Below are 24399 nucleotides of genomic sequence, written 5' to 3' on the forward strand. Positions count from 1 at the left end.
TACAAAATATTATGATAAAACTTTTCTGGAAATGGAAATTTCCAGAGAAAGAGAATAAATTGCTCACTATTTTTTTTCTTACCTAGGCTGGAATGTTAATGTTAAAATAAATTGCTAAAATTTTTCAAATACAATTTTCCTAAGTTATTATTTGTTGTCAGGGCAGGTCATGAGATAAAATCTGAGTTGAAATCTGTTGCATTTTCTTATCAAATTTGAAGTCTATTTTTAAGATGTGCAGAATGCAAAGTCATTAGTAATGTTCCTAGTTGGTTATACAAGTAGAATGGGATGGAATTTAAGAAAAATAAGTCCATTGTTCGGTAATCAAGATTTTCATTGACGCATTTTATCATATAAATACATAAGTTCAAAATATATAATATTTACTCCAAAATGTCATAATTCTTAAGAAAGAATCATTTGTGCGACTAGATTAATCATCAGGAATGACAGGACAATTAATTGTGCAATGATGAATGTTTTGTGATAAAATTGATAAACATGGTATGAATTTCAAGAATCAAGTATGATCTTGAACATGAATTTTACAATATCTTAAATACAATGGTAATAAATTAATATGAAATTCATCATTCAGATTCTCATTAATGCTGTGTTTTTTGTGTTATTATGATCAGTCTGACAGCAAGACATTATCATTAAGAGGACTTTAATGAAAACTCTCCCTGATGTGAAATGATGGAAAAAGAAACTAATATGATATGAAATCCATTTTTTTGGAAAAAAAATGCCACATATGCATACATAGAATGAAATAAACTGTAAAACAATCATACTGAAGGTAATACAAAAATTTTTCTAAGCTTTGGGGAGATTTAATCCCATGTTTGTCTGCAATGCATTTATTATGTTTTCATGGACGACTTATCTTTCTTCAACCATTGATTTTCGTTTAGGGATTCTGTGCTCGTCCAATGTTGAGAGGGAGAGAGCACGACAGAGGTAATGGTTTTCCCATCTTTGGCTTCTTTTTCTTTCTAATACCTTTGAAGTGATGTGCTGTGCATAGTCCTGTCTGGTTTTCCATCCCTGTGAACTATAACCTCACCCTTAGAGGATCAAGGAGCACATCACAACACTTCAGACAAGATGCCACTGTGAAACATTTATAGCAGTTGCGCAGCCATTGGAGATCACAAGAGGTATTTATAATAATAGTCTTGTCTGTTTACTTTTTGAAGTCCAATCACACTGACTCAATACTAATAATAATACATTTACACGCACATAAAAAAATTTAAGATTCATTAGCTTTTCGACTCACGAGTCACACCTATTATTTTAGTGGAGCTACTATTACTTCACTATCATATACAAAACTGCTGTGCAAGGTGGTGAAGGTGGAAAGTTGTGCAAGCCATGGTGAAGATGTTGCACACTGCCGTTGCTGAGTGGGCACGACGGAATGAAATGCAGTAGTGCATGTAGCGAGGGCACTTGGAGATGTCCCCTGATGATGCCATTGATTCCATCTTGTGTTTCGTTTCCATTGAGCGAATCAGAGGAGGACAGAGGCAAAGTCGAGCAAACAGCTGAGCGATGAAACAGGCACACATGGCGATCAACTGCGGGTGAAAAATGTTTCATCGTTAGAGTAGGTCTGTTCAGTGAGGTCAGCCGCCCAAACAAAAAACTATTTCTAAATCAATTCTACACATGGACACATTCCTCGTTGATGCAGGAGTATTAACAAACTGCCATATTTGCTCAGTTACTGGGTGTACAACTTGTTTTTAAAATCTTGATAGAATTGGATTGTGTTTTGAATTTGGCGGCATGAAATTTCACACAGTGTTGGGTTATCGATTGACTGAATCTTTTGTCTGCATTAAATATGCTGAAAACATCTGGGACCCATCTCGTTGACCTAAGAATTGAACAAATGTGGAGAAAAGCTGCCTCATTTACGTGAAACAGCCATTTGGAGAGCACAGATTGTCTCAAAATTTCTGCATGACTGTGAATGGAAGGCCCTGAACACTATAAAAATTGATGTTAGATTGAACTATTAACAAGGGTTTCAATCATACAAATTAAAGAGCAGCTTTGAGGAATAATTGCATTCTCACACTATGCTGGCCAGTCAGATAATAAAGACTAAATTAGAGAAGTACGCGTTTCAAGAAATGAAGTATAGAATTAATTTTTATTTTAAGTTATAGAACAAAGACCGATACGCTTAGAAATAGCGCAGCAGTTTGGTAGCCTAAAAATCTCTGCTGCTGGCCCATGCATAAGCTTTTGGGTGTGTGTAGATGAGATTAGTGCGAATGGTGTAGGAATTTTCTTTTATTTCCCTCGAGGAATTAAAAGAAATTGCTTTCAGAAATCGTAAGACCCATCATTTAATTTGATGAAAACAACAATGCATCAACCTTTTATGTGTGTCAGTTTAAAAAGATTGAGTTTGTAGTTTCTCGTCAATATTGGTGTGCATAAATATTTATACACACAGCAACTAGGGTGATAGTTAACCTGTACACTTTCCCCCTGTAGGAAAATGAGAGGTAGATTTAAATTACAATAACTTAAGTGGATGTAAATATTAATACCTGTGATGGTCCATGGTCCTCAATGGGGTGCAGCTGAGAGTATGTAAATATTGTCACAAGACTCAAGGCTCCAGTCAGCATAAAGTAGAGTGGAAATAGCACCTTCTGGATTTGCCCAAATATGTGACGAGGCATTGTGAAGTATAGAGATAAACCTGTGGATCAAGAATATTCATTTTTAGGTATTAAGTCTTTAATAATACATTTTTTTACTACCTACTATCCAGCATATTTTGATGAATAAATTATTTCCATTCATTAATTTGAGATGAAAGTCAGTACTTCATATATCATTATGCCTTTAATGTTTTAGACACTTATGGTGCATTTTGATTGATTTGCTTCACATTTGTAGCATAAAGTGTTCCATATTCTATCGGCTATAAGCTAAATGAGTTTTCAACTCTCGTTATATTTTGATCGAGTCATGGCCTTCCAGTTATGGGCCCATTATGCTTTTCCTTATTTCAATGTCTCATTTTCTTCTTGCGTTTGTATTCCATAGAGGTTAGCACGTGACAGTATCATTGAAACAACTGTAATATATGATAAATCATTGTCCTGCAGTGCATTTTACAGATTCCCTGTCAACTGTTTTCAGCATGGAGCAAAGTTTAACTGAAAAGATTATTTCAAGCTTTAGGAATTATTTAAAAAAATCAAATTTGAGAACTTTTCATTTGAATTCTGATCAAAGTTCATAACTTTGAGTTGACTTATAGGAATGGCAGAATGGTCATCTCTGTGATTACTTCAACTATTGTTACTAGAAACTAGGATTGAATGGCTTGAAGACAACACCCATTTCTTGAATATTTTTATGAATGTGCAAAACAGGTTTTTCCTGATAAAGCTAAAGTCTTACAGGTAATAGGGCGGCTACCGAAATTTTCAATCCTAGGCAGAGTTTGGGAACTTTTGTGTCTGGAACAATCAGAACATTTAAGAAATTATCCTCAAAATTTATTATCTATGCATTCTCAATTTACATTAACCAGTACGTACACATATAGTTATGAAAATTTTGTTTTCCTCATTAAGTGGGAATTATATTGTATTCATTAATAATATATGTTTGACATTGGTGTTGGTTGCCTTATCTTTCAATGTCTTATGAGCAAGAAATTGCTTTTATGACACCATGACTTTTAGCTCCAACTTCGTTTTTCATCAGAAATGGCTGATCTTAGGTGTTTAAAAAACTGAAATATTGGTGGTATTTATAGTGCAGTGAACACTGGTTTGTAACATACATAGTGCATTGAGGTCATTTGATGTCATTACCAAAAATTTTAAAGATATTTAGTTATGACTAATGAATTGGTGGTTGTACCATTAGTTAATCAACTCCTTTTATTTTTTTGTCAGCTCCTTCATCTCTGTGATATCATAGTTATTATTATTATTTGGAATTATAAACTAACCTGAAACGAATGTCATCCAGATTTGGGATCCAAAATGGGTTGCAAATGCAGTTAGATGTAAAAAGCCCAACAACTGGCGTGCCTTGGCATCTAGGTCCTTTGCGTCACCTTTTGATGGAAAGAACACTGCTGACAACACAAGTACAGCTACAATTGCCACTACATGAAATGGCTGTGTTGTTTCACGGATGATTCTGCAATTCAAGAAATAATTCATTTTTAGTTTTAAACAGTTTTGAGTCATTGCAGTTATTGATGACTTATACGTATCGTTAGATTCTAACCTCTCATCCTTTTTCTCCTTCCATGTAACACTTTTGATGATTGTATTTATGTTGGAGGCAATACTTCTGCATTAAATTTTTTTTCAAAAATTTCATGAGCAAAATAGTATTTGGAATAATATTGTTGAATTAATCAGTCAGGTTACTGGCAAAGAATGTGAAATCTGCATTGAATATTTTGATTTTGCTGCTTAAGTCTCGATACATAATCTTATTTTTAGTCATTTAATTAATGAGAAATGCATCAATAATACAGCAAAAGAAAAGCGGGATAATGTCTCAGGATAAAATCCTTCTTCACTACTTAAGCTTTCAGGCCTTATTTCACAATAAGGATGTTTCTTGTAAACTGATGTGATTAATGTGGGCTGAAGCCAGGGTCTCAGTTCCATTTGTAAAAATTTTCTTTTGTCATTGCTATTCAAGGTGGCTCCAATATTATGGAAACTTAAAGACCACGTCGCACATTCAAATAGTTAAATAGTTCATTGCCCAACCATGTCCCCTCTCAGTGAAATCTATCTCCATTTGCAGCTGTATGAAATAGTTATTTGAATAGCATTTAATTTTAAGAACTGCTCCTTAGGCATATCACTGGACTGTAAAAAACTTTGGCCTCATCTATAATAGATTTTTTACAGCACATGGTTGAGCGAGTACAGTTTTGGGGATTGATATCAATTTCATCTTGTCCATGTTTGCCCCCAAAAAAATGATGCTAGACATTTTGTTTGTTTTTAGTACATTAAGAGCTTGCTCCATGACTTGTTGGCACAGTAAAGGAAGACTAAATTTTGTTTTCCAAACATTTATTGCCTGATTTTTATCTCATGACTAAGGGAAAACCGAATTTCTGATGACCTCAGTTCAGATTAACTAGAAAAAAAAAATGAACCTGTCGGTCATGTTTATCTTTGGATTTGGCGAAAATAGATATATTTATTTGTATCATATTAATCAAGTACTATGAAAATTCGAGAGTTAAAAACTGGTCTTCTCAATTGTTGTTAGTATATCTTCATTCTTTTTAGCCTCTACCTAGATTGAAATTCTTTGTTGGATCAGTGCTCTGTACTAGCTCTGATCAGTGACTTATTGATAGTTAAAATATACTATATGTGTAGTGATCAATTTATGGATGGAACCAGATAACGGGGCTCTGGTGGTAGATGGCGCACGGACCTGTAGAATACATCGTTACGAACCTTGATTTGACCTTTGATTCAGGATTGTCTTTACGGGTACTTTGACGTAACTAGAGAGTGCTCACGTAGCCAGGGACCCAAGGAATAATGGAAACCGGATGTTGCCAATGGTCCTACGTATCGCTTTGGCGTGGTATTGCAAGAGCTACATACTGCTGCATGTCACTATATTCTGTGAAAATGTATTATAAATAAGTATGCAAGATTACGCCGCTCCAGATGTGACATATCATTATTTCACTCATTAGTTTCGATAATACTACCTCGGTAGCACCCAATTAAAAACCTTGTTTCTTTAGTTTTGATAGTGTAAAATCTCAAAATGGATATCTAAATAAGCGCTAACGGCCAGCCGTATTACAGCAGGAACGCATCCGGAAGTGGCTGACGCGACACAGTGAATTGCTGTTAAACGACATTAGATTTTATCCTTAGTTTGCCACGAATGTAAACGGTGTAGTGGAGACAGCCTTTTTAAGTTTTTCACCCCTCGTAAGCCAAAAAATACCTTCTAGCTCCGCATTAAATCTTGTTTTACCCTTTCCATGACAAAGTTCCTTCATTGCAATTTCTAGAAATAAAAATAAACTATTCGTTTGGCACCTACATGATACGTCAATCACAGCCAATGAATCCGCGACCCCACGAGCTGGCAGAGGAAAAGTATTTCCAAATTCTTTCAATCCGAGAGGCGGAACGTATGTTCTGCCTGGCAATTAATGATCCTTTGATCATGGAACGGTCCCGTGGAAATTAAAGTCACTGGGTCCCTGTGACGTGTAAGGAAGAAACAGCAGTATTTGCACTCCCACCCGAATGAATAGTGTGGTCTAGTTTCAATGGGGAGAAGTGTGTGGAGATGGCCGTAAAGACCTTCGTGATTGAATGATACCGCGAAGGCGGATAGCCCTCCAGGGTATGCTAGGATTGGTTGGAAGGTCAACTTAATTACCATCTCCATACCTATCATCAAGAAAGGTAAGCTTCGTATATAATGAGTGGTATTCTGATCTATGTTAGGATGTCGTATGTGGAGTACTTAAAACACAATTCTTCAGTTTACAACCCCGCGGGTAGAGATGACAATGATGACGGGTATGGAAATGGGCATTAAGCTAAACTTCCATTGAGCCGAGCCGCAGATTGGGTAGAAATTTCCCCACGAGTTCTTTGGTACTTCTTGTAAACCAGACGGGGAGGGGAGCTAATAGTTTTCTCAAAACGATGGAGAAGAGGGGGCCTGCTCGAGATCGAGTCAGTCGCCATTGTACTCACATTATTAACGTTGAATGACACGTCAAATAGTCTCGTCTGAAGTTATATTAACTCCACTGACGTACTATCTGGCATTCACCTCCTCACCCGTGACGAGGGAAACTTTTTCTTGTCGGCGAACAAAACAATCGTGTTCAAAAATTAATGACATAATAGGCGACCATTGTGTTCCATCTTGTCTGATGGGGAGTAGTGAGTCATTTCCCTGTCCGGTGGGACGACAGATCAATGAACTCTGGTATTTCCTCAAGCTAATTTTGAGAGTGTAATGCAGTTAGTCCGCCGAGGGATCGTGATTAGAGATCAAATCGGTGTTATTATTTTGGTTTTTCGTTCATACAAATGCGGTAATCGGAGCCGAATGTGGTTGCACATTGATTAAGTTCGATTTATTATTATTTCAGACTATACGAGATCACTTAATACAATCGGCGGGTTTCAATTTCTTACCAATTGACCATGTTGGTTAGAAGATTCAGAAGTATACCTACATTTCATGTTCAACTACTGAAAGAATGTAAACCCCGAAGTTAGAGCAGGGGATCAAAGAAAGAGACAATCAACGGCGTGGCCAGGTTTAATATGGAACGGCTATTGACCGGGTGTCTAACGGATGTAAAAATCGCTTTTAATCCACTCGGTTTCGTTGTCACTATGTCACACAAATTGGAAATTAATCGATGGAAATTATTTGTTTTTGGAGGAGAGGGCTTTGTGCCCCCCTCCCTCGCCCCCTCTCGCTCCTGATTACCACAAAGCTATGAACAAAACACCATTTCCCGCCCGCTATTTTGCCTTGCCAACCGATAACGCGCCCCTTGATAGCAGAGATTGTTGCACTACAAGGTGATGCTTCCATTCTTCAATTAACTCATAATAATCGCTATCTCGAAAGATATCTCGCACTCTGCCAGCAGTTACACGTTAAATTGTGCAGTAAGAATCCAGAATAGTGTCACATTATGAATAGCGGGAGGTGTTATTCGTAGTACACCATTTCGGGTTCAACTGCTGCCGGGCAATCATCCACGGAGATTTAAGTTTTCTGAAACTTCACAAGAAAAGCATCTTTCGGAAGAATGAATTTGACGGCTTCACGAGGTGTTGCTGGGCCTGCGAGTACGTGAGTGGTCAATATTTCATATTGCATTCACTGTTATTTTCAGAGGATTTGTAGCTTGTAGCCCCAGAAGGATTATTTCGAAGGCGAAATTCGAGCGATGACGGGGACATACTCCACAAACATAGGAAATTTAGAAATTATTCTAAATAAAATCATTTCGGAGGAGATATCTAGTCGAAGCCAAACTTATCGATCTTTTTAATGTCATTTCTGTATTTCTTGTCGACATGTGAACGGATAATTGAAGAAAGATGCTCTCTAGTGAAATTGATATCACACGGCACAGATCTTCATTGATTTGCAAATTTACGCCCGCACTTACAAACGATTGCATGATTCGAGGCGAGTGGATTCTGAGGAAGAAAAGTGGCGGTAATCTCATGGTTTCTTACTCTCATCCGCTTTGCAGGCTCAAGTTTGATTCCGATTGGACGGAATGTGAGCTTTCGTTTTTACTTACAGAGCTTTTTCTTTCGGCGCAAGGGGCCAAAGAGTTCGACCAAACAAGATAACATCTCCCTCATCCCTTTCAATAAATCCCGGAAGTAAACACGGGTCAAAACGTAAATTTTCTCGCGCCGGATGCGTGTTCGCGCCCACGAATGTGGAGATTGGCGATTCGGTTTCGACTCACCCTGGAGCACGAGAATGTACCTATATATGAATGAGTACCACTCTTCATTACTTTTATTTGATCCGATTCGGTCTGTTTCCCACCGTTACGCTCTAATTCAGTCCATTTATATGAACCACTGACGTTATGCATCGAAAAAATTATAGATTTTTATCCCTGCGAATACATTACAGGATTATCTTGACTCTTCACCGTAAGCAAGCCAGTAAGCAAAAAAAGTGAACATTTCCCATTTAAATCTTATTTGTGCACGACCAATTTCGATGCCGATCTGATCATTAGATTCAGTTCGACCGCAATCTATTTTGAAGATGAAATGAGATGATTTTTTCATAAAATCGATTATTTCTTCTCCACCTTTCAAATCAATCTGAATTGATCGAAAGCGAAATGCAATTGACGGATGAGCTCCAAAGTAAATCACGATTCACATTTCAGTTTAATAATTTTAGTGCTCCTTGAAAATGTGGGCAAATTGTTACGGTTGATATCAAGAATACTATATACCAACATTTTTAATTGTTTCTTTTGAAATCAAGGCTTAGAAAATGTGCATACACGTTGGTGTCGGCGGGGAAATCTAATCTAACGTGAGCTAATTTTTAACATACCTCATGGTTTTCACTTCTCCTAAATAATCCGTACGATAATGAACCGGAATGATTCCCTCACCGACGAAATGTTCCACGAGTACTTACGAGCCGGCGACTGGAAAATAATTCCTCTCTTTCGGTGTCTAGCCACGCTTCCACTTATCACATTGATTTTCTGAAATCTCTCGCCGGACAAAGTGATACCTTGCCAAATGTGAAATAAGCTCCCCGCATAATGATATATACTGTAAACTTGAGTATTCATTCTGCAGTTTCGTGTAATCGCATTCCCAGTGCTATGTCTGCATTTTTTTTTACGATTTCCCAAGCATTGTTTAACCGGTAATTTTCCGAAAGCGTTTGGAAGGAGGATACCGAAACGATTAGTGGAACCACGTCTTCGACAAATCACCTGCGTTAAATTGGCAAGGGTATCCTGGGTTCCGTAAAGTACTTTCCCACCATTGCGGAGACTGTTTCGAATTCAGCACAATATATGTTGGCCTAGACAGGCAGAGATGGACTAGTTTGAAAATTTTAATTATCGTACTTAAGCAATTCACAAGACCTCTTGCTGTACTTAGACACATTTTTGGTAATATTTGGAACATGCAACTACACATTACTTGATATTCCAATAGCTCTCCACTTATGTTCTTAATTATACATCAAAAGAATTACATAATTTAAAGGAAATTAGAGGAAACCTGAGCACCAACATGTAGCAACATTCGAGACATGTTCAATTAAGAGTGATCAAATACTTTTTCTTCTCATAAGTGTAAATACTTAATTTTTTATTTTATTGTTAGCATGACGCGTAATGTATGCGTGGTACAAGATTAATTTATTTGATCCCAATATTGCGTCAGCGGCAGCCATTTCAAGTTGAAACATAGCGTTACAATTCAACAAAAAATTTGCTCAATAATTTACGCGAATAGTAAATTTTCTTAGATAAAATTTCTTTATTGAGCAGCCCTGGTATATTTCTGTGGTTATCTTACAGCATTTCACTGCGCCGATGATAAAATACGTTGGAGTGAAAGGCATGAAGTTTTATGATCTTCTCATGAATTCCGTATAGAAATTAAGTTAACTCCTCGCAATTTATTCGTTAAGCTGCAGGTGGAACACTTTTCCTAATGACATCATGTTATTCTGTGATCCAGAAAGTCTCCTGCTCGGACAAAAGAAGGCTGATTTTCATCTAGATGTTATCTTTGCATTGAACTACGTATTGCATGTTTTTCACGTATTACTGAAGGAGGGCCAAGCTTGTATTATTTATTTCATCTCGCTGTCAACTTTCATATTTATGCATTCTTGAATAATTACACGGGTGAAAATCAGAAATTAATGGAAGACAACGGTTATTTATCCAGGATGATACCTAAAATGAAACATCGTTTAATTTACGGCGGAATTGACTCTAATCAGGCGGCGGGAACGTTGGCGTCTTTCGCCGGCCGGTGTTAGGCTAGCTCCCCACCCTTCTCCCATCACTCCCCTCCGATTCCACACCCTCACCAGGCAGTTGTTCTACGTGTCTCAAGTGGCCCAAGTACTTGTGAACTCCCCACTTGGTGAAAAATGACTACTCTTCCAAGGGGAGTTTGGGGTACTCACGGCCAAAAAACCCGAACGCTCGACCTGGGTTCTCTGAATGTGAAGTCAACGGTAGGTAATTTGTGCTTTACTAATCCGTTTCGGAAAATTCGCATCGTCCATTTTTGTGCTCAATCTTTACGACTCCGTTTGTTCACTACGTGAGGTTAGCAATTAAACAGACGAATTGAAGGATTGTTTTATTCTCGCACGTAGCGATCACAACTGTACGAACAATATCAACGCTTCATTGTGCAATAAAGGGTATTTAACAACCAGAATAAAGTTATTTAAAGTGCCTCTATTTTTTAAACTCATGAATAAAACCTCCGCACCGCAAAAAATAAAACCCGCCGTCTGACATATTGCTTTTTTCATTAATGAAGTGATTTTTACATTTCATTACATAAATTATTCTTCGTTGGCGAGTCTTAACACCCTACGATAACTCATGGGTCAATGATAACTTGACAATTACGGAACAGTTTCTTGGCGTATAACATTTGGGTTGGCATTACCATGTCATATTGACGACGGAACCGATTCTCAAAGCATTAAGTCTCATCATAAGTCGTGAATGCATTATATGCTCGCTACATATTTCTTCAAAAGTAGACGAACATTGGATTTTGCGTTTGGTGTTGAGCCATTATAAGGGTCTACGAGAGAAAACAACAAGAACGTTTAAATTGAACTCTTGCCTTAGAGAAACGAGCTTCTAGGCTTAATTTTAATAATTCATATCTCATCCCAATCAAATACCTGAATTAAATGGTTTGAATTTCCTCATTCCCCGCCGTAGTTAGTGACAACAAGCGTGTTCGATATAAGTTGTTATTAAAGTGATATTACCGCGATTTTCGCACTAGAGAAAGCCAAGTTATGCCACATCTGATGATATCTGAGGTAGTCGCCAATTTAATGCTGCTCAAAAATAAGTCATTTCTCGCGAAAATCATTCAGCCCTGGGAACACTCGAAATCTCACTAAGGTCTTACGACGCCCAGGCACATTTCTCCGATATCCAATCATTATTTACCTGTCATATCGCTAAATTTTTCACCTGGAAAGTGATATGTACCGAAGTGAAGATTTGAATCTGGATGGTTGAAAGAATTTCAGAAGCCATCAGCGAGAAGTGAATTCCTATTTCGCGGATAAAATAAACGCACTACGACAATTCACCGCTGGGACGTCGCTGAAAGACAGTCGAGTCAGTTACGGACACCGATTTTCAAGTCAGCACTCCCCTGCCAGCACTTCACTTTCTCCTTGAGCGTACATGGCTTGAGGGTACGGCTCTCCGAAAGAGCGACGCCCGCCACCCTCCACTGACACTTGACTTCCGTAGGTGTGAGGACGGAAAAGCAGCGGGGAGAAGGAATTATGGATTCGCGCAGAGATGTATGGGATTAGAATCACTACTCACATCAACAACTGGGAGAAGATCGAAACGCCGAATTTGCCCGATCCGGCCCCTGCCTCCGCGGTTGAGATCCTCCGCTCTTGCGCGGGCGGTGGGACTCGACGGCCCAGGGGCGTCGCCCCCTCCTTCGCCATAGCGCCGACGACGGCGGCGGTCGCTCCGAAGGGTCTGGCTTGTTCCGAACGTACGCACATTTTTCTTCCTTCAGTATCTGAGTTAGGCGTTGCTTGCGAAGCTGCTTACGCGACTGACACAATCGGTTAGGGGACGGAGAGCGTCTGGACGACCTATATACGGGTGTGGAGAGGCAGTGCTGTCGTCCCCCTCCCCTACCCTCACTCCCTTTCTCTTCTCCGTCACCCCTTCCCCTCTCCCCGGGCCGTTCTCTCCTCTGTCATCCCCTATACTTCCCCTTCTCTCTACCCCGTCCCTTCAGTGCGCGCGCAATCCCATTCCCCCTCGAAGCCTTTTACGCCACCTGCTACACGACCGTCGCAAGTTTTGGTCATCCACAATACCCTCCCACAGAGAGACGAGATAAAACATGCGGAGCAGCAGCCTCCCGTTTCTGGAACGCGGGACGAAGCTACTCGGAGACGTGGACTAAGCTACCCGTGGCCATAATTGCACCAAGTCTTCCGTTTTTGAACTTAATGGTGGGGGAGAAGGTTCATAGACACCATTAATAAAATATAGGCATACACCTATTGAATGAAATACAAAAATTCAATTACTCAATGAATTATTTTTATTATTATTCAATGAATTACAATTACTTGTGCTGGTCAATGAAATCCAATTCTGATCGATCCAATCACTTACTGTCAGATCGGCCGGTAATCGACACACAGGTCATATTTGGGGCGTGTGGCAAGGAGTGTCATGTATACGGTCTTTCTTCCTTCATAGTGGGTTAGTGTGATGCGTTCATAATGAGAATGGTAGGTTACAATTGGGATTTTCGATCACGCTTATCGAGATAGCTGACCTTAATTAAAATTTATGGAAAGACTTGACGAAACCTCGTACCGTACTTCGTAAAAAAAACTTTGTAGAGCCCACACGGAAACATTTTTTCCGATCCGGGTTTCGACTAATGTACTGTCATTTTGAAAGTCCTAAAACCTTGAATACGATTGCGCGTCAATAGAAACCCGGATTGGAAATTTATCGTCTTCGTGTGTGCTTAGGAAACTTATACTCATGACCGGTTCACATTTGACCTTAGTCTTGCTGTGATGACGAATTATATTCTTTGAGATTTATCCAAATGTATCAGTTCAATTTTAATAACGCTTCACGAAGACGGTTGGTTGTACAAATTGCGGTCAGCTATCGCGCCATTATTTTGCTGTTATGCTTATGAAATTATCAGATGGACTTTATACTTTAGTTACCAGTTTATTCATCATTGTTTGTTTGACGTAAACTACGCCCAACCAGTGTGATTGAACCGAAGGGGATTCATTAAGCAGTCGACAGTTGCTAACACATTCCTGGATGGGACGTGATGCCGTCATTGAGTGAATTTTTATCCTTTGTGGTAGTCACCGAGCAAAACAAAAGTGGGTGGAGCCGACCCACGCCCAAGGAGAAGGGTTTGCTTACGTCTGTACTGTTGACTGGTCAATTGTTGAGCACACTTATTGTCTATGATGATATCGTGGTCAGACATAATACGGACCTCATTAGTTAGTAAGGATCCGCGAGACGTATTCCGCCTGGGAAAATTTCAGTAAGGCCCTATGAATGTTGGGTAACATTCCGTTGAATTTCTGCTGAAGTACCACGATAGCGATGTGCAACAGCTATTCCACCGTGAGCTGCGACGCACTCTGTATAGTGGCTGCAACTCCACCTCTAAAATACCGAATTTGGGAAAGAATTGCTCTAAACAAATGGAGGAAAAAATTAAATATAGAGTATTTCAACCTCTCGTTAGATGCAGAAAATGCAATACAAATATCAAAATTAAAAAGACTACTGAGACAGGAAACACATAGAGAATGGAACGACGAATGGAACAGAACAGAAAAGGGAAGGAAAACGCACCGTGTATTTCCGAACATAGATGACCGGATAAAATTAAATATTAAACACTCTTCAGCAAGCTCAAAAGTGTTAACCGGACATGGGAACTTCAACTCCTACTTACACTTCATAGGGAAATGTTTTACCCCTCTGTGTAACTGTGGAAAAGAAGACACAGCAGAACATAGAGTGGAGGATTGTGTATTCTATGAGACAGAGCGACAACACTTATGGAACAGTATGGAAGAGAAGCTAACAAGCATTAGGGAAATGATTACATTCTGCCTAGAGAACAACAATAAGCTGCTTGGAAAATTTGCAATAAGAAAATCGGCAAATAGTGAACCACAACAAGTGAACTAACTGGAAAATATTTTGTGTAAAATGTAGCAATGTATTCTCCTATTTGTCTATTGAGTGATTTTTTTCTTGAATTGTTTATCATTAGTTTAACTGCTAACATATATAAGCACCTGTAGATGTTAAAATTTTAGAATAACTTTCCTTATGTCTGATTATTTTTGTATTTTTTTCTGTTTTGTTATGTCTGTTGTTTCCTTATGTCTGATTATTGTTTGTAAAAAGGGTAACTAAGATTCAAAGGAATCTCCAACTAACTGTGAAGTAAAATAAAAGTGGACCCAGGAAACCATTGGTCAAATGGGTCCAAAAAAAATTAAAAATTAAATTGTTGTTATTTTGCTATTTAGGCAGCCAGAACACGAGCTAGAGGGGTATAGTAAGTGGAACAGAAATGTAGGAAGAACTCTCTGAAGATACTCTCTCTCTCTGAAGATTCGTCTATTGACAGCAAATAGAACGTTGACCTCAGGAAGCAATTAATTTAAACTTATACACGGAGTCTACTTTTCTAGGGATGTGAGATGTGGACGAAAGGTGTGGCAGAAAAAAATAAGATTGTGGGCGATGGAAATGTGGCGCTAACGAACGATGAAAATAAAATAGAAACACAGAATAATAAGTGAAGAAATACTTCAAAGAGTAGACGATGGGAGAAGCATATATGGAAGATACCTATAAGAAAAAGGAAATTGACTGGACACGTACTGAGGGATGATAGTTCACTGAAGATCATAATTGAAAGATGTAAGGCCTCGGACGAGAAGCGGGTAATAGAGAATGTCGGTGCAAAGAGCTTCGAGGGAATAAAGAGATTGGCAGGAAAAAGAACTGTTTGGAGAGCTCCCACAAACCGATCCTAGAATTGATAATTCGTTGAATGTTTAAATTGTTTAACCAAGAAAAATTATTGGCTTTTGGGAAAAATACACGACGCCACTCATCATTTTAACTTGCTCGAAACCCTTTCGATCTCATTCAGAGCAACCCTCATTGCGATAGGCTTCCCGACCTCCGAACCCTCGATGCGGGCTCAGGTCTCTGGAGATATTGTCCTAATCGTGTTAATTTTCCAAAGTAAGAAGGAAAGAATCTAATTAGAAAATGGAATTTAAAAAAAAACGAATTGTGGACGAAAATATGACGGGCCATATTGACTTGGCCGGGCGTTCTAGTGCTAGTTGCTGTCGGACTCACGAGTCATTCCTACGGAAAATGAGTTTTGGGTATTCAACATGTACGGTAAGAGATAGTTTAATTTGAGACGACAAATATTGGAACCCCTGAATGACGTAACATTTTAGTCCTTTCTTTACTTTGGGTTGCTGACGGTGTAGGAAACTATCATAATCGGTTAAAATCTTTTCTGTAACCGCGCCGTTTGTTATTATCATTTGTTTATTTGTTGAATTTCATCTAAAAAAAGTCCAACCCTTATTATCCGATGAAACTTGTGTCATGATCCAGATTCAAAGTTTGGTCGATGAACTAGATTTAAATGTGGTAATTAGTTATATCGTATTAGTTAACTCTACTTTTGTAACCTGGTAATAATGTTGTCATCAAGTCGACATTCAATGGGAATTGCATGTTATTTTCAAAAGGAAAATATGCATGTAATTTAAAAAGGCACGAGTCAGCACTTACTGGATTCTGCTTCGCGTTGAAAATTAGCGTTAAGCCCGAGCACAATTTTTTAAATAAATTTATGATTTTATTTACTGTTTCAATTGTTCAATACAAATTAGTACAAAAGAGAATACAGAGAAATAGAATTTTTGGTGGCGCAGGAGGAAGAATACTTGTCTCTGCCCCCTTCTTCCTTTCACTGAAGAAGTTGGCAGCGCCAGCGACATTTCTAATTTTCGTTCGCCTTTTCTTTTTTTGTGCTCTATGTTTTTGTTTTCTTGTGTGCCGTCACTGTGTCATCCAAATTTTCAATATCGGTTCGCGAGCTTTTTCGTGTATGTTCATCGAAATAGCCCAACCGAAGCAGGGGAGGTTACACAAAATATCGTATTTGTACGACTACATTTCCTAATTTCTTATTATTGATAAAATATTGAAATATGGAAAAATTTTTCAATATTATTGTATATTTTCTGCAAAAAAAGCGCAATTTACAAAAAAAATGGCTAAATATACTGTATGTTTTGATGTCACCAGTCAGATTTGGAAAAATATTGACGTCCATCATGCTTGCCTGTCACTCCCTTGTATTTCCCGAACCTCAACTTTATAATATCGGAACTCATAATACAAGGTGTCCCCTAACCTGGAAGACTCAGAGAAGTCGGCTTTTTTTTCTAGGAAAATAGCCGTTGGGTACATTAAACGTTGGAAATTTATCCCCACTGTCATTCTGAAATGCGCTTGAGAGACGCTACGGTACTAATTCCCGGCTACGCATCTATGATTTTCTTCGGAGCCCTAGTCCTACTTGGCTCTCCATTGAGAGGCGTCGAGAATGCACTTGTTGAGTCAAAAGTTCATGCTTTAGATTAGAGTCTAAACATTTTGCGGTAAAAATAATTCAGTGGTATTTTTGTTTTTGAAATTATTAATTTGATTTTTCAGGAAGTCCATGAAAGGTTGATATTAAGTTTTACACTATATACTTGTCATTACAAAAGAGTTTATGATCAAATTAATGTACTTAACTATATATTATTTACGCCTTCGCATGCATTTAAAGCTCACTGCATCATATTAGGTTAATCGTTCAATACCACAATGAGACTACCAACCTTTCCTTGTCATTTTCGACGCCTAAAGAAAATAATTATTAACACATGACCATTATTTGCCAAAAAATACACTTTTTTTGGAGACGTGCATTGCTTCAGCTGACGTAAAATATTTCCTGGGAAACCTGAAAAACTTGAGGAAATTTCTTGATACCTGGGTAGCGAACACCGGTCAGAATTAAAAATGTATTTACGCCACGTTCAAAACTTAAACAAATTTCGGTGAAAATACATTATTTACTAAATCTATATTGGAAAGATGACCCCGGTGCTATCAGCTTTGCCTTCTAAGGTTACAGATATTTGGGGCCTGACTCGGATAGCTTGTTCGGTAACGCACTAGCTGGTCAACCTGAAGTGCACATTGTAATCCTTCCCGTCTCTTAGATGGACTCTTTGTTTTCATGAAGCAGTTTTTCAGTGGTTGGATATGACCCCAACTATCAGCACTTGCAATACGTGCTATTATTGCTGAAATTAATAAATTACGAATGTGGTTTGGTACAATGCTGCCTGCCTACCCCTCGTTTCCGACGCCTCAGGCCGCCCGCTGCCTACAGGGTTTTGTCACATTCCCCTACCTGTGAGACTTTAGGGGCGGAGACTATGAGTTGCATGTCCATATGATAGTAGAATTTCCCGTTATTATTTTTCAATTCCGCGATAACTGTCTTGTTATGGTGGAAGACTGTCGTATAAATGGTTGTGGTTCTTTTTTATTCCCTTCTTTCGTATAACAAATAACTGATATATTAGGTGAATTAACCCTTGTTTTGTATTAAATCTTCCTCTAGCATGTATACAAACTTGCACGTTATTTGATAGATTTTTACTACATTCTTAGGTTTATGTGTATATATTTATTTACATGCGTGTAAGTTAAAAAGGCTTTTGCATGAATAAATACGCCTCTGCGGGTGTAGACTTGAATGAACTTTTGGTTTTGCATGTGGGTTTATTCTCTTTTACGGGTTGTGACCTAACACCCCCCCCCCCCCGCCACACACCCCTGCGGCGGCTTGCGGAATATTATGTAGATGCATGCAGATGAAGGGCGGTGGACTTGTTGCGGTAAACCTTGATAGAGGTGGAAGAAGCTCTAAATGAAGATATTGAGAGGATTACAAGTCTATACATTTTTGATAACCAAATTATTCAGGAGTCTAGCTAAAATGTTTTGTATTATTGAATTACTTTTACTGGGTTAGAATCTCTCTTAGATCCATCCTTCAGTTTTTATTTTGGTGAATTTTTTGGCCGAATAGTTCCCGTTAATGCCACTCACATTTGTTGACTACTGAGCCTCTCAATTGTTTCCCTGGCAAATGCATGGATGTATGTATCATGTAGTCATATGATACATACTGCAGCTCTAGCATAATGACTTCTACTACATTTGATCATCACTAGGGATTGTCGTTGCACCAGGTTTCCATTAAAGGCGCAATTGATCGCGCCCTACATTCAGCGAGGAAAACTATTATCTTGGTGCCTGCAGTAAAAAAAATAATTTCTTCGGCTCAGGATGGTGACGATCAAGGAAAGTGTGCCAATTTCCACAGTTTTGATAAATTATCCTCGCAACAACCAGTCCGGTACATTAGATCGGTCAATTTATTTTGCCGAAGGCGGCGGCCTTAACCTCTTACAAGCCTCTTCAATTCCGCAATGTGTTTGTCCGGATTGAATATGATCAATTTTCTTTCCTCGGTACTGCATGAAATGCACAACGTTTGTAATGGGAGTAATAGTAATTTTCCGTTAGCATTTAATTTTTGACGAGCAGGCGGGTCATGCTGGTCTCATGTAAGCACAAACTTTTCTCTTAGGTGACTTATATAATTAATATTTTTTCCGCACTAAGGTGGTATTGATCGGTGATATACACTCGCCTGTCTTAGAATGTCCGTGGTCTCTTCTATCGTTACTGGTTTCGTTGGAGCTCTTCAGAGTTTTATTTATAGGTACCCATATTTATTAGTGTACCACGTATGAATGCTTCAGAGTCAAAAGAAATTTACTAGAGTAGAGCAGCGGAAAGTAAATTAATAAATTGAAGTAAGATCCCATTCGTGACTGAAAACCAGGCTTTTCCTAGCAGTACCTACACCGACTGGGGAAGGGGATTTTTAATAAGTCCTCCATGGTGGAAGAAGGAATCATGGCAAAAATTGAATCTAGAAATTCATGGGGTACTATCAGATTATTTCACCAGAGAAAGCGTATTGAGTTAATTTGGAAGCGTTTGAGAGTGAGAGAGAAAGAACTAAGGCTCTTGGAGCAGTTGATTAACATAATGTAGGATGGTGCGGTGGTGAACGTACAGGCTTCCCACCAAGAGGGCCCGGGTTCAAATCCTGGAGACAACTAATATTTTTCGGTGGTATACCGATCCCTACTTGATGTGCTTTTGTGGAGAGCACTTTGAATGAGCACGACGTCCATCGGATGGGACGTTAAACTGCGGACCCCTTGGCGCCTTTCGACAAGAGTAGGCTAATGCCGACGCCGGGTTTCTCTCCACACTTCCTTTCCCATCCATCCCCAATGGCGCAAATGCCGTTAGCTTTAGGTCGCCTCCCTTAAAAACTAACTAACTATTCATTGTAAAGGCTAACTGAAACTTTGGCATAATACTTTGGTTTGGTGTTTCATTCGCCTCGGACTTACAAATATTCGTAAACTTGTTAGATATTTTCGATCAAGTTCCACCTTACCACCTCCACTTTACTCTTTTAAGGTAAATACATGTATTTCCCTTTCGTATTTTACAGAGAATTTCGGTTGGTCAGTATCCTCGTATCCAACTAGGAATTTGGTAGTTTGAATGTAAATTGACCAAAGTTTTCAAATAGCCCACGTGAGTCCCAGCTGTTCCTCTGTAGATTCTCTCACCTTCCCTGTTACAAGAATTCCGGAAAAAATATTTACCGCGAACAAAATTGATGGTTCTTCGAATTCATATACTGGAATAGACTATTGTACTCGACCGCAGAGAGTCGAATGTGAGGGTTTTGTAACCTGACTTATAGCAAGCAATCCAATCCGTAAAACGAGGAGAACGCACAGGAATCGAAACGACAAGAAGGGTCGACTTTTGCGCGTATTATGCCCACTCCCACACGAGTTCAGTAACGACCATGGGTGAGTTTGATACTTGGAGGGAGCAACTACCGTCCTAATCGCCATAAATGTGAGTTCTATCATTTCAGACAAATCGTTCCGATTTCTCTAGTAGGTTTTACATTTCTGATTACAATCTTTATTCCTCCGTACGTGGGTTCATGATAATTTTACACGTGTAGTCGCGGTTCTCCCTCCAAGGTTTTTACCAAGCTTTTCCTATCTCCATACCGCTCACGTCCTTGTCATGTTTTATTTCCTCCCCGGAAATATAATTGTGCCGTCCTCAAATTTCTGCATGCTTATCCTCTCTCCTTCGTACTCAACCTATTATCTTTTCATGATCTTACTGACTTCCTTCTCAATATACGAGGCAAATATCATGAACGGTAATGGTCAACCCTGCCTTACTCATTTTTTATTTTAGCTTACTATTATTTTCATTTAGTCTAATCATTATTACCTGTCTTCTATACATAGAGAGCGTGTATCTATCTCCTGTCGTTATTGTTCATTCCAGTTTATTTTAGGATACGTATTATGATATTCCAGTCCTCATCGTCAAAATATTTCTCCAGTACCACGATTGCAGTATAGATTGGTCGTTTTTATCTATTCCTTCCCCTACGATGCTTCTGAAATCAAAAATATGTGTGTCATTTCACTCTACATACTTCCATATCCGAATCGACCCCCCCCCTCCTTAAGCACGAGTACTTTCCTCTCGCGTCTTTGTTTGATTACTCTCGTCATAATCTTCCATGTGGTGGCACATTATCGTAATTGCTCATATGTTTTCACAGTTTGCCCTTTTCTTCGTTGGTTATGGTTGCGTTTTCTGATTTCGGTCTTCCTAGAGGACAAAAAGTTTGTTTACAGACATTAATTATAAAAGTGAATATAAATGCTAAATATTTTGCTCTCGATCACTTCTGAACAATTGGATTCAAACCCATAAAACCTTTAACTCCATATTGTTATTGACGGAGTTAGAGTTCCTTATTTATCTGACATGTTTAATTTAACTTGTGGCGGTCCAGTGAGGTTTCACTATCGTCTTCGTCAGTATATACATATTTTACATCTGACAAGAAGTACAACCTATATTTCCTCCCTTCATTGTCAATTATTGAAAATACGATTTCTTGGGGGATGGAATTGCCTTGGTCTCCGGCTCCTCCCTCCGCCCTTCCCCCGAGATAATCGGATAGTCACTCGATGACGATGACCTAGGGGGGAGGAGGATCACGGGCGACCATCTCTCGGGTCAAGTGGCGAATGCATTCTTATCCCGGAAGCCGATCGGCGACCGCCGCTCTGAAAGGGAACGTCAGTCTAAAGGGCTAGCGGAGGCTTCGTGGTCAATTGCAAGTGTGACACCCGGCATTTTTAAAAGGTCAAGGATGCCCCCATCCTCGGATGTCATTTTCGGTTAAGAGGAGCACGCCGGTTAGCTCACAGGAATCGTTTGAACCAAGGGAAGGGATGAATGACTAGAATTACCATATCTTTCGACGCAATGTCAGACTGAGATAACGGAAATGTGGGGAAAAAGTGGGAAACTTCGTCCAATAATATTGAATGAAATTGTTTATTTAAAAATGTCAATAAATATAAATAAATAGAATGAAGTCAATGTATCCCTCTACGTTGCATCATATCTTTCCCACTATCATTTCCCCCACCCCCGTTCGTCTCTCTTCACTACATCCAATCCTTTACAACCATCGTTTCACCTAGTTATCTCTTCCCCTAGACCCTCAGTCTTTGTAGCTCCGTAGGGAACACTCCGGTCTCTTCCATCTGGCAGAGATATCATCGTCGCCAGACGTATTTTACTGCCTGAATTTTTCCTGGTCACACCTTCTCCCAACAATCACCGTCTTATCTTTGATCGAAGGCTCTCGCAGCAATTCAAGTTTCCGCTAAATGATATTTTCGGGATTTCCTTCTATGCCTATATATTTTCAAAAAACTCGTTTCTTTCTGAGTGCTGAGGCTGCCACCAGGAGCTCTGACTGAAGAGTTCGCTCAATTTTTCGCCCTTAATACGTATGTATTTCGCTTGGACGGACGTTGGCCATTGTTGACCATATTTGAAAAAAATAAATATATCAAGCGGGCAATTGTTACTCATTGGTGGTCTGGTGTCTTTTTAAAATAGCGCTGCACGGCGATAAAGGCTATTTCGATTCGGCAGAATCAGATGAAGATAACATACTGGGTCCTTATAGGGTAAGTTTCGAGTTTGATTCCAAAAATCAAAATTTATTGCAGTTATCATTACAATTACTTAATAATCTTCAAAATACACTCCTCCTGCATCGATACACTTAGTTCGGCGCGTGTGCCACTCGTCAAAAGCCCGCTGGAAGTCGGTTTCCGGAATACTGTTGAGAGCCTTTATCGTCGTCGCTTGAACCGCCTCGATGGAGTCGAACCGATACCCTTTGAGCTCCTTTTGAGCTATCCTTTGAGGTAATAACACTGTCGAGAAAATCTTCATCTTCCTGGACGCAGTCCAAAATTTCTTGTGAAATTTCCACCCGCGGCAGTTTTCGTTCCTCGCTCAAGACTTTCGGCACCAGCTTCGCTCACACTTTCCTCATCGCAAGATCCTCTGATACAATGGTGTGGATGGTTGCGAATGAAAGGCCGGTCTCCTCAATGATAAGGGCGATGGTTAAACGCCTGTCAGGGTCCAAAACGTTTTTCACTTTGACCACCTGAGCATCGATTCGAGCGGTCGTCGGGCATCCGACGCGGTGCTCGTCTTCGACGAGCTCCCGGCCTTCCTTAACCATTTATAAACACAATAAGGCATCACCCCCATAAGCCTGTTAAATGAGGTTAAGGGTCTCCGACGCGGATTTTCCGAGTTTAACGCAAAACTTCTCAGCGTAGCGTTGCTCGACGGTGCGCTCCATGCTGACGCGACAACACCAAAAACAATCACACGTCACAAAAATCCATTTCCTGTCTCAACGCATGACCGGAGGCGAGTGAACTAACCGCGCCTGAATGGTGGTGGACCCCTCTACCGAGCCGACCGGTCGGACCCCCCCATCCACCCCTCCGCTGAGGCTACAGCGAACCAGTCACGATACTTATTGTACGGACCCTGTACTTGCTTCATTGTTGCACAACGTTTAGCCTCATTAAAAGGTATATGAGTCCTGGCTCTGATATGAAATCAATCAAATCAATGCTTAGTAAATTAATAAATATAATGTTTTATATCTTATCGTGTAGATTGCTACCTTTTGATTTCAGAGACGATAGAAACTGGAAGAGGAAGAAAAGGATACATATCTTAGGAGCGAATAAAGGACTCAGTAAACTGCAATACTTCATTTTCAAAGTGCTTCATGCATTGCAACGCTAAGAATACATCAACCGTTCCAGGTCAATGGGTAAGCTAATAGATTTTATTAATTTTAACTTGAGTTGAACTAAAAGTTTCAAGGCATCGGTTGCCATATCTTTCAAGGACATGGTATTTTGTTAGAAAAGAGATGTTGGTAAATATGTGAAATACTTTTACAAAAGAGTATGGAACGCAAAAACAAAATTGTCAACGGATGCGAAGATATTGCTGCTTCCATTCATTTTGAGCGATTAACGAATGAATATGAATTCACTACGATTGACGGTCTTGTATCTCACCATAATTCATTCATTTGCATTTTTCTAAATATTTGGACATACTCTGTCAAATAATTCATCTTTCGTATTGATAAATTTTCATTATCTGAGTTCGGCTTTTTAATTTGCGGTCATTGCCGTTTAAAAGATGATTTAATTTAGAGAACACCACGGATGATCAGACGAATTATGTGCACGGTGAGTTTTAAGTTAGATTTACTTTGAGTTAACTGTAGCGGTGGCGTACTTCATCGTTTTTCACAATAACTGTGTCATAAAAATTGAACGCTGGTTATCATTAGTTAGCGTGTTGCAATGAGATCATTTAACATTTTATAATATGAG

The 24399-nt window shown here is 39.2% G+C and overlaps 1 protein-coding gene across 1 annotated transcript; it reads right to left on the reverse strand.

Annotated features, from left to right (window-relative positions):
- Window positions 1–835: 835 nt before the first annotated feature.
- LOC139687481 (transmembrane protein 205) lies at window positions 836–12403 on the reverse strand. The gene is made up of 4 exons (XM_071584662.1): window positions 12152–12403; window positions 4001–4194; window positions 2577–2731; window positions 836–1589 (listed from the first exon to the last, which is right to left on the reverse strand). The coding sequence occupies exons 1-4, from the start codon at window positions 12340–12342 to the stop codon at window positions 1332–1334; spliced, it is 798 nt and encodes a 265-aa protein (XP_071440763.1). The 5' UTR covers window positions 12343–12403; the 3' UTR covers window positions 836–1331.
- Window positions 12404–24399: the final 11996 nt, after the last annotated feature.

Source organism: Hetaerina americana, unplaced genomic scaffold (assembly GCF_022747635.1).
Source record: "Hetaerina americana unplaced genomic scaffold, ioHetAmer1.1.p SCAF_2, whole genome shotgun sequence".
Classification (NCBI taxonomy): domain Eukaryota; kingdom Metazoa; phylum Arthropoda; class Insecta; order Odonata; family Calopterygidae; genus Hetaerina; species Hetaerina americana.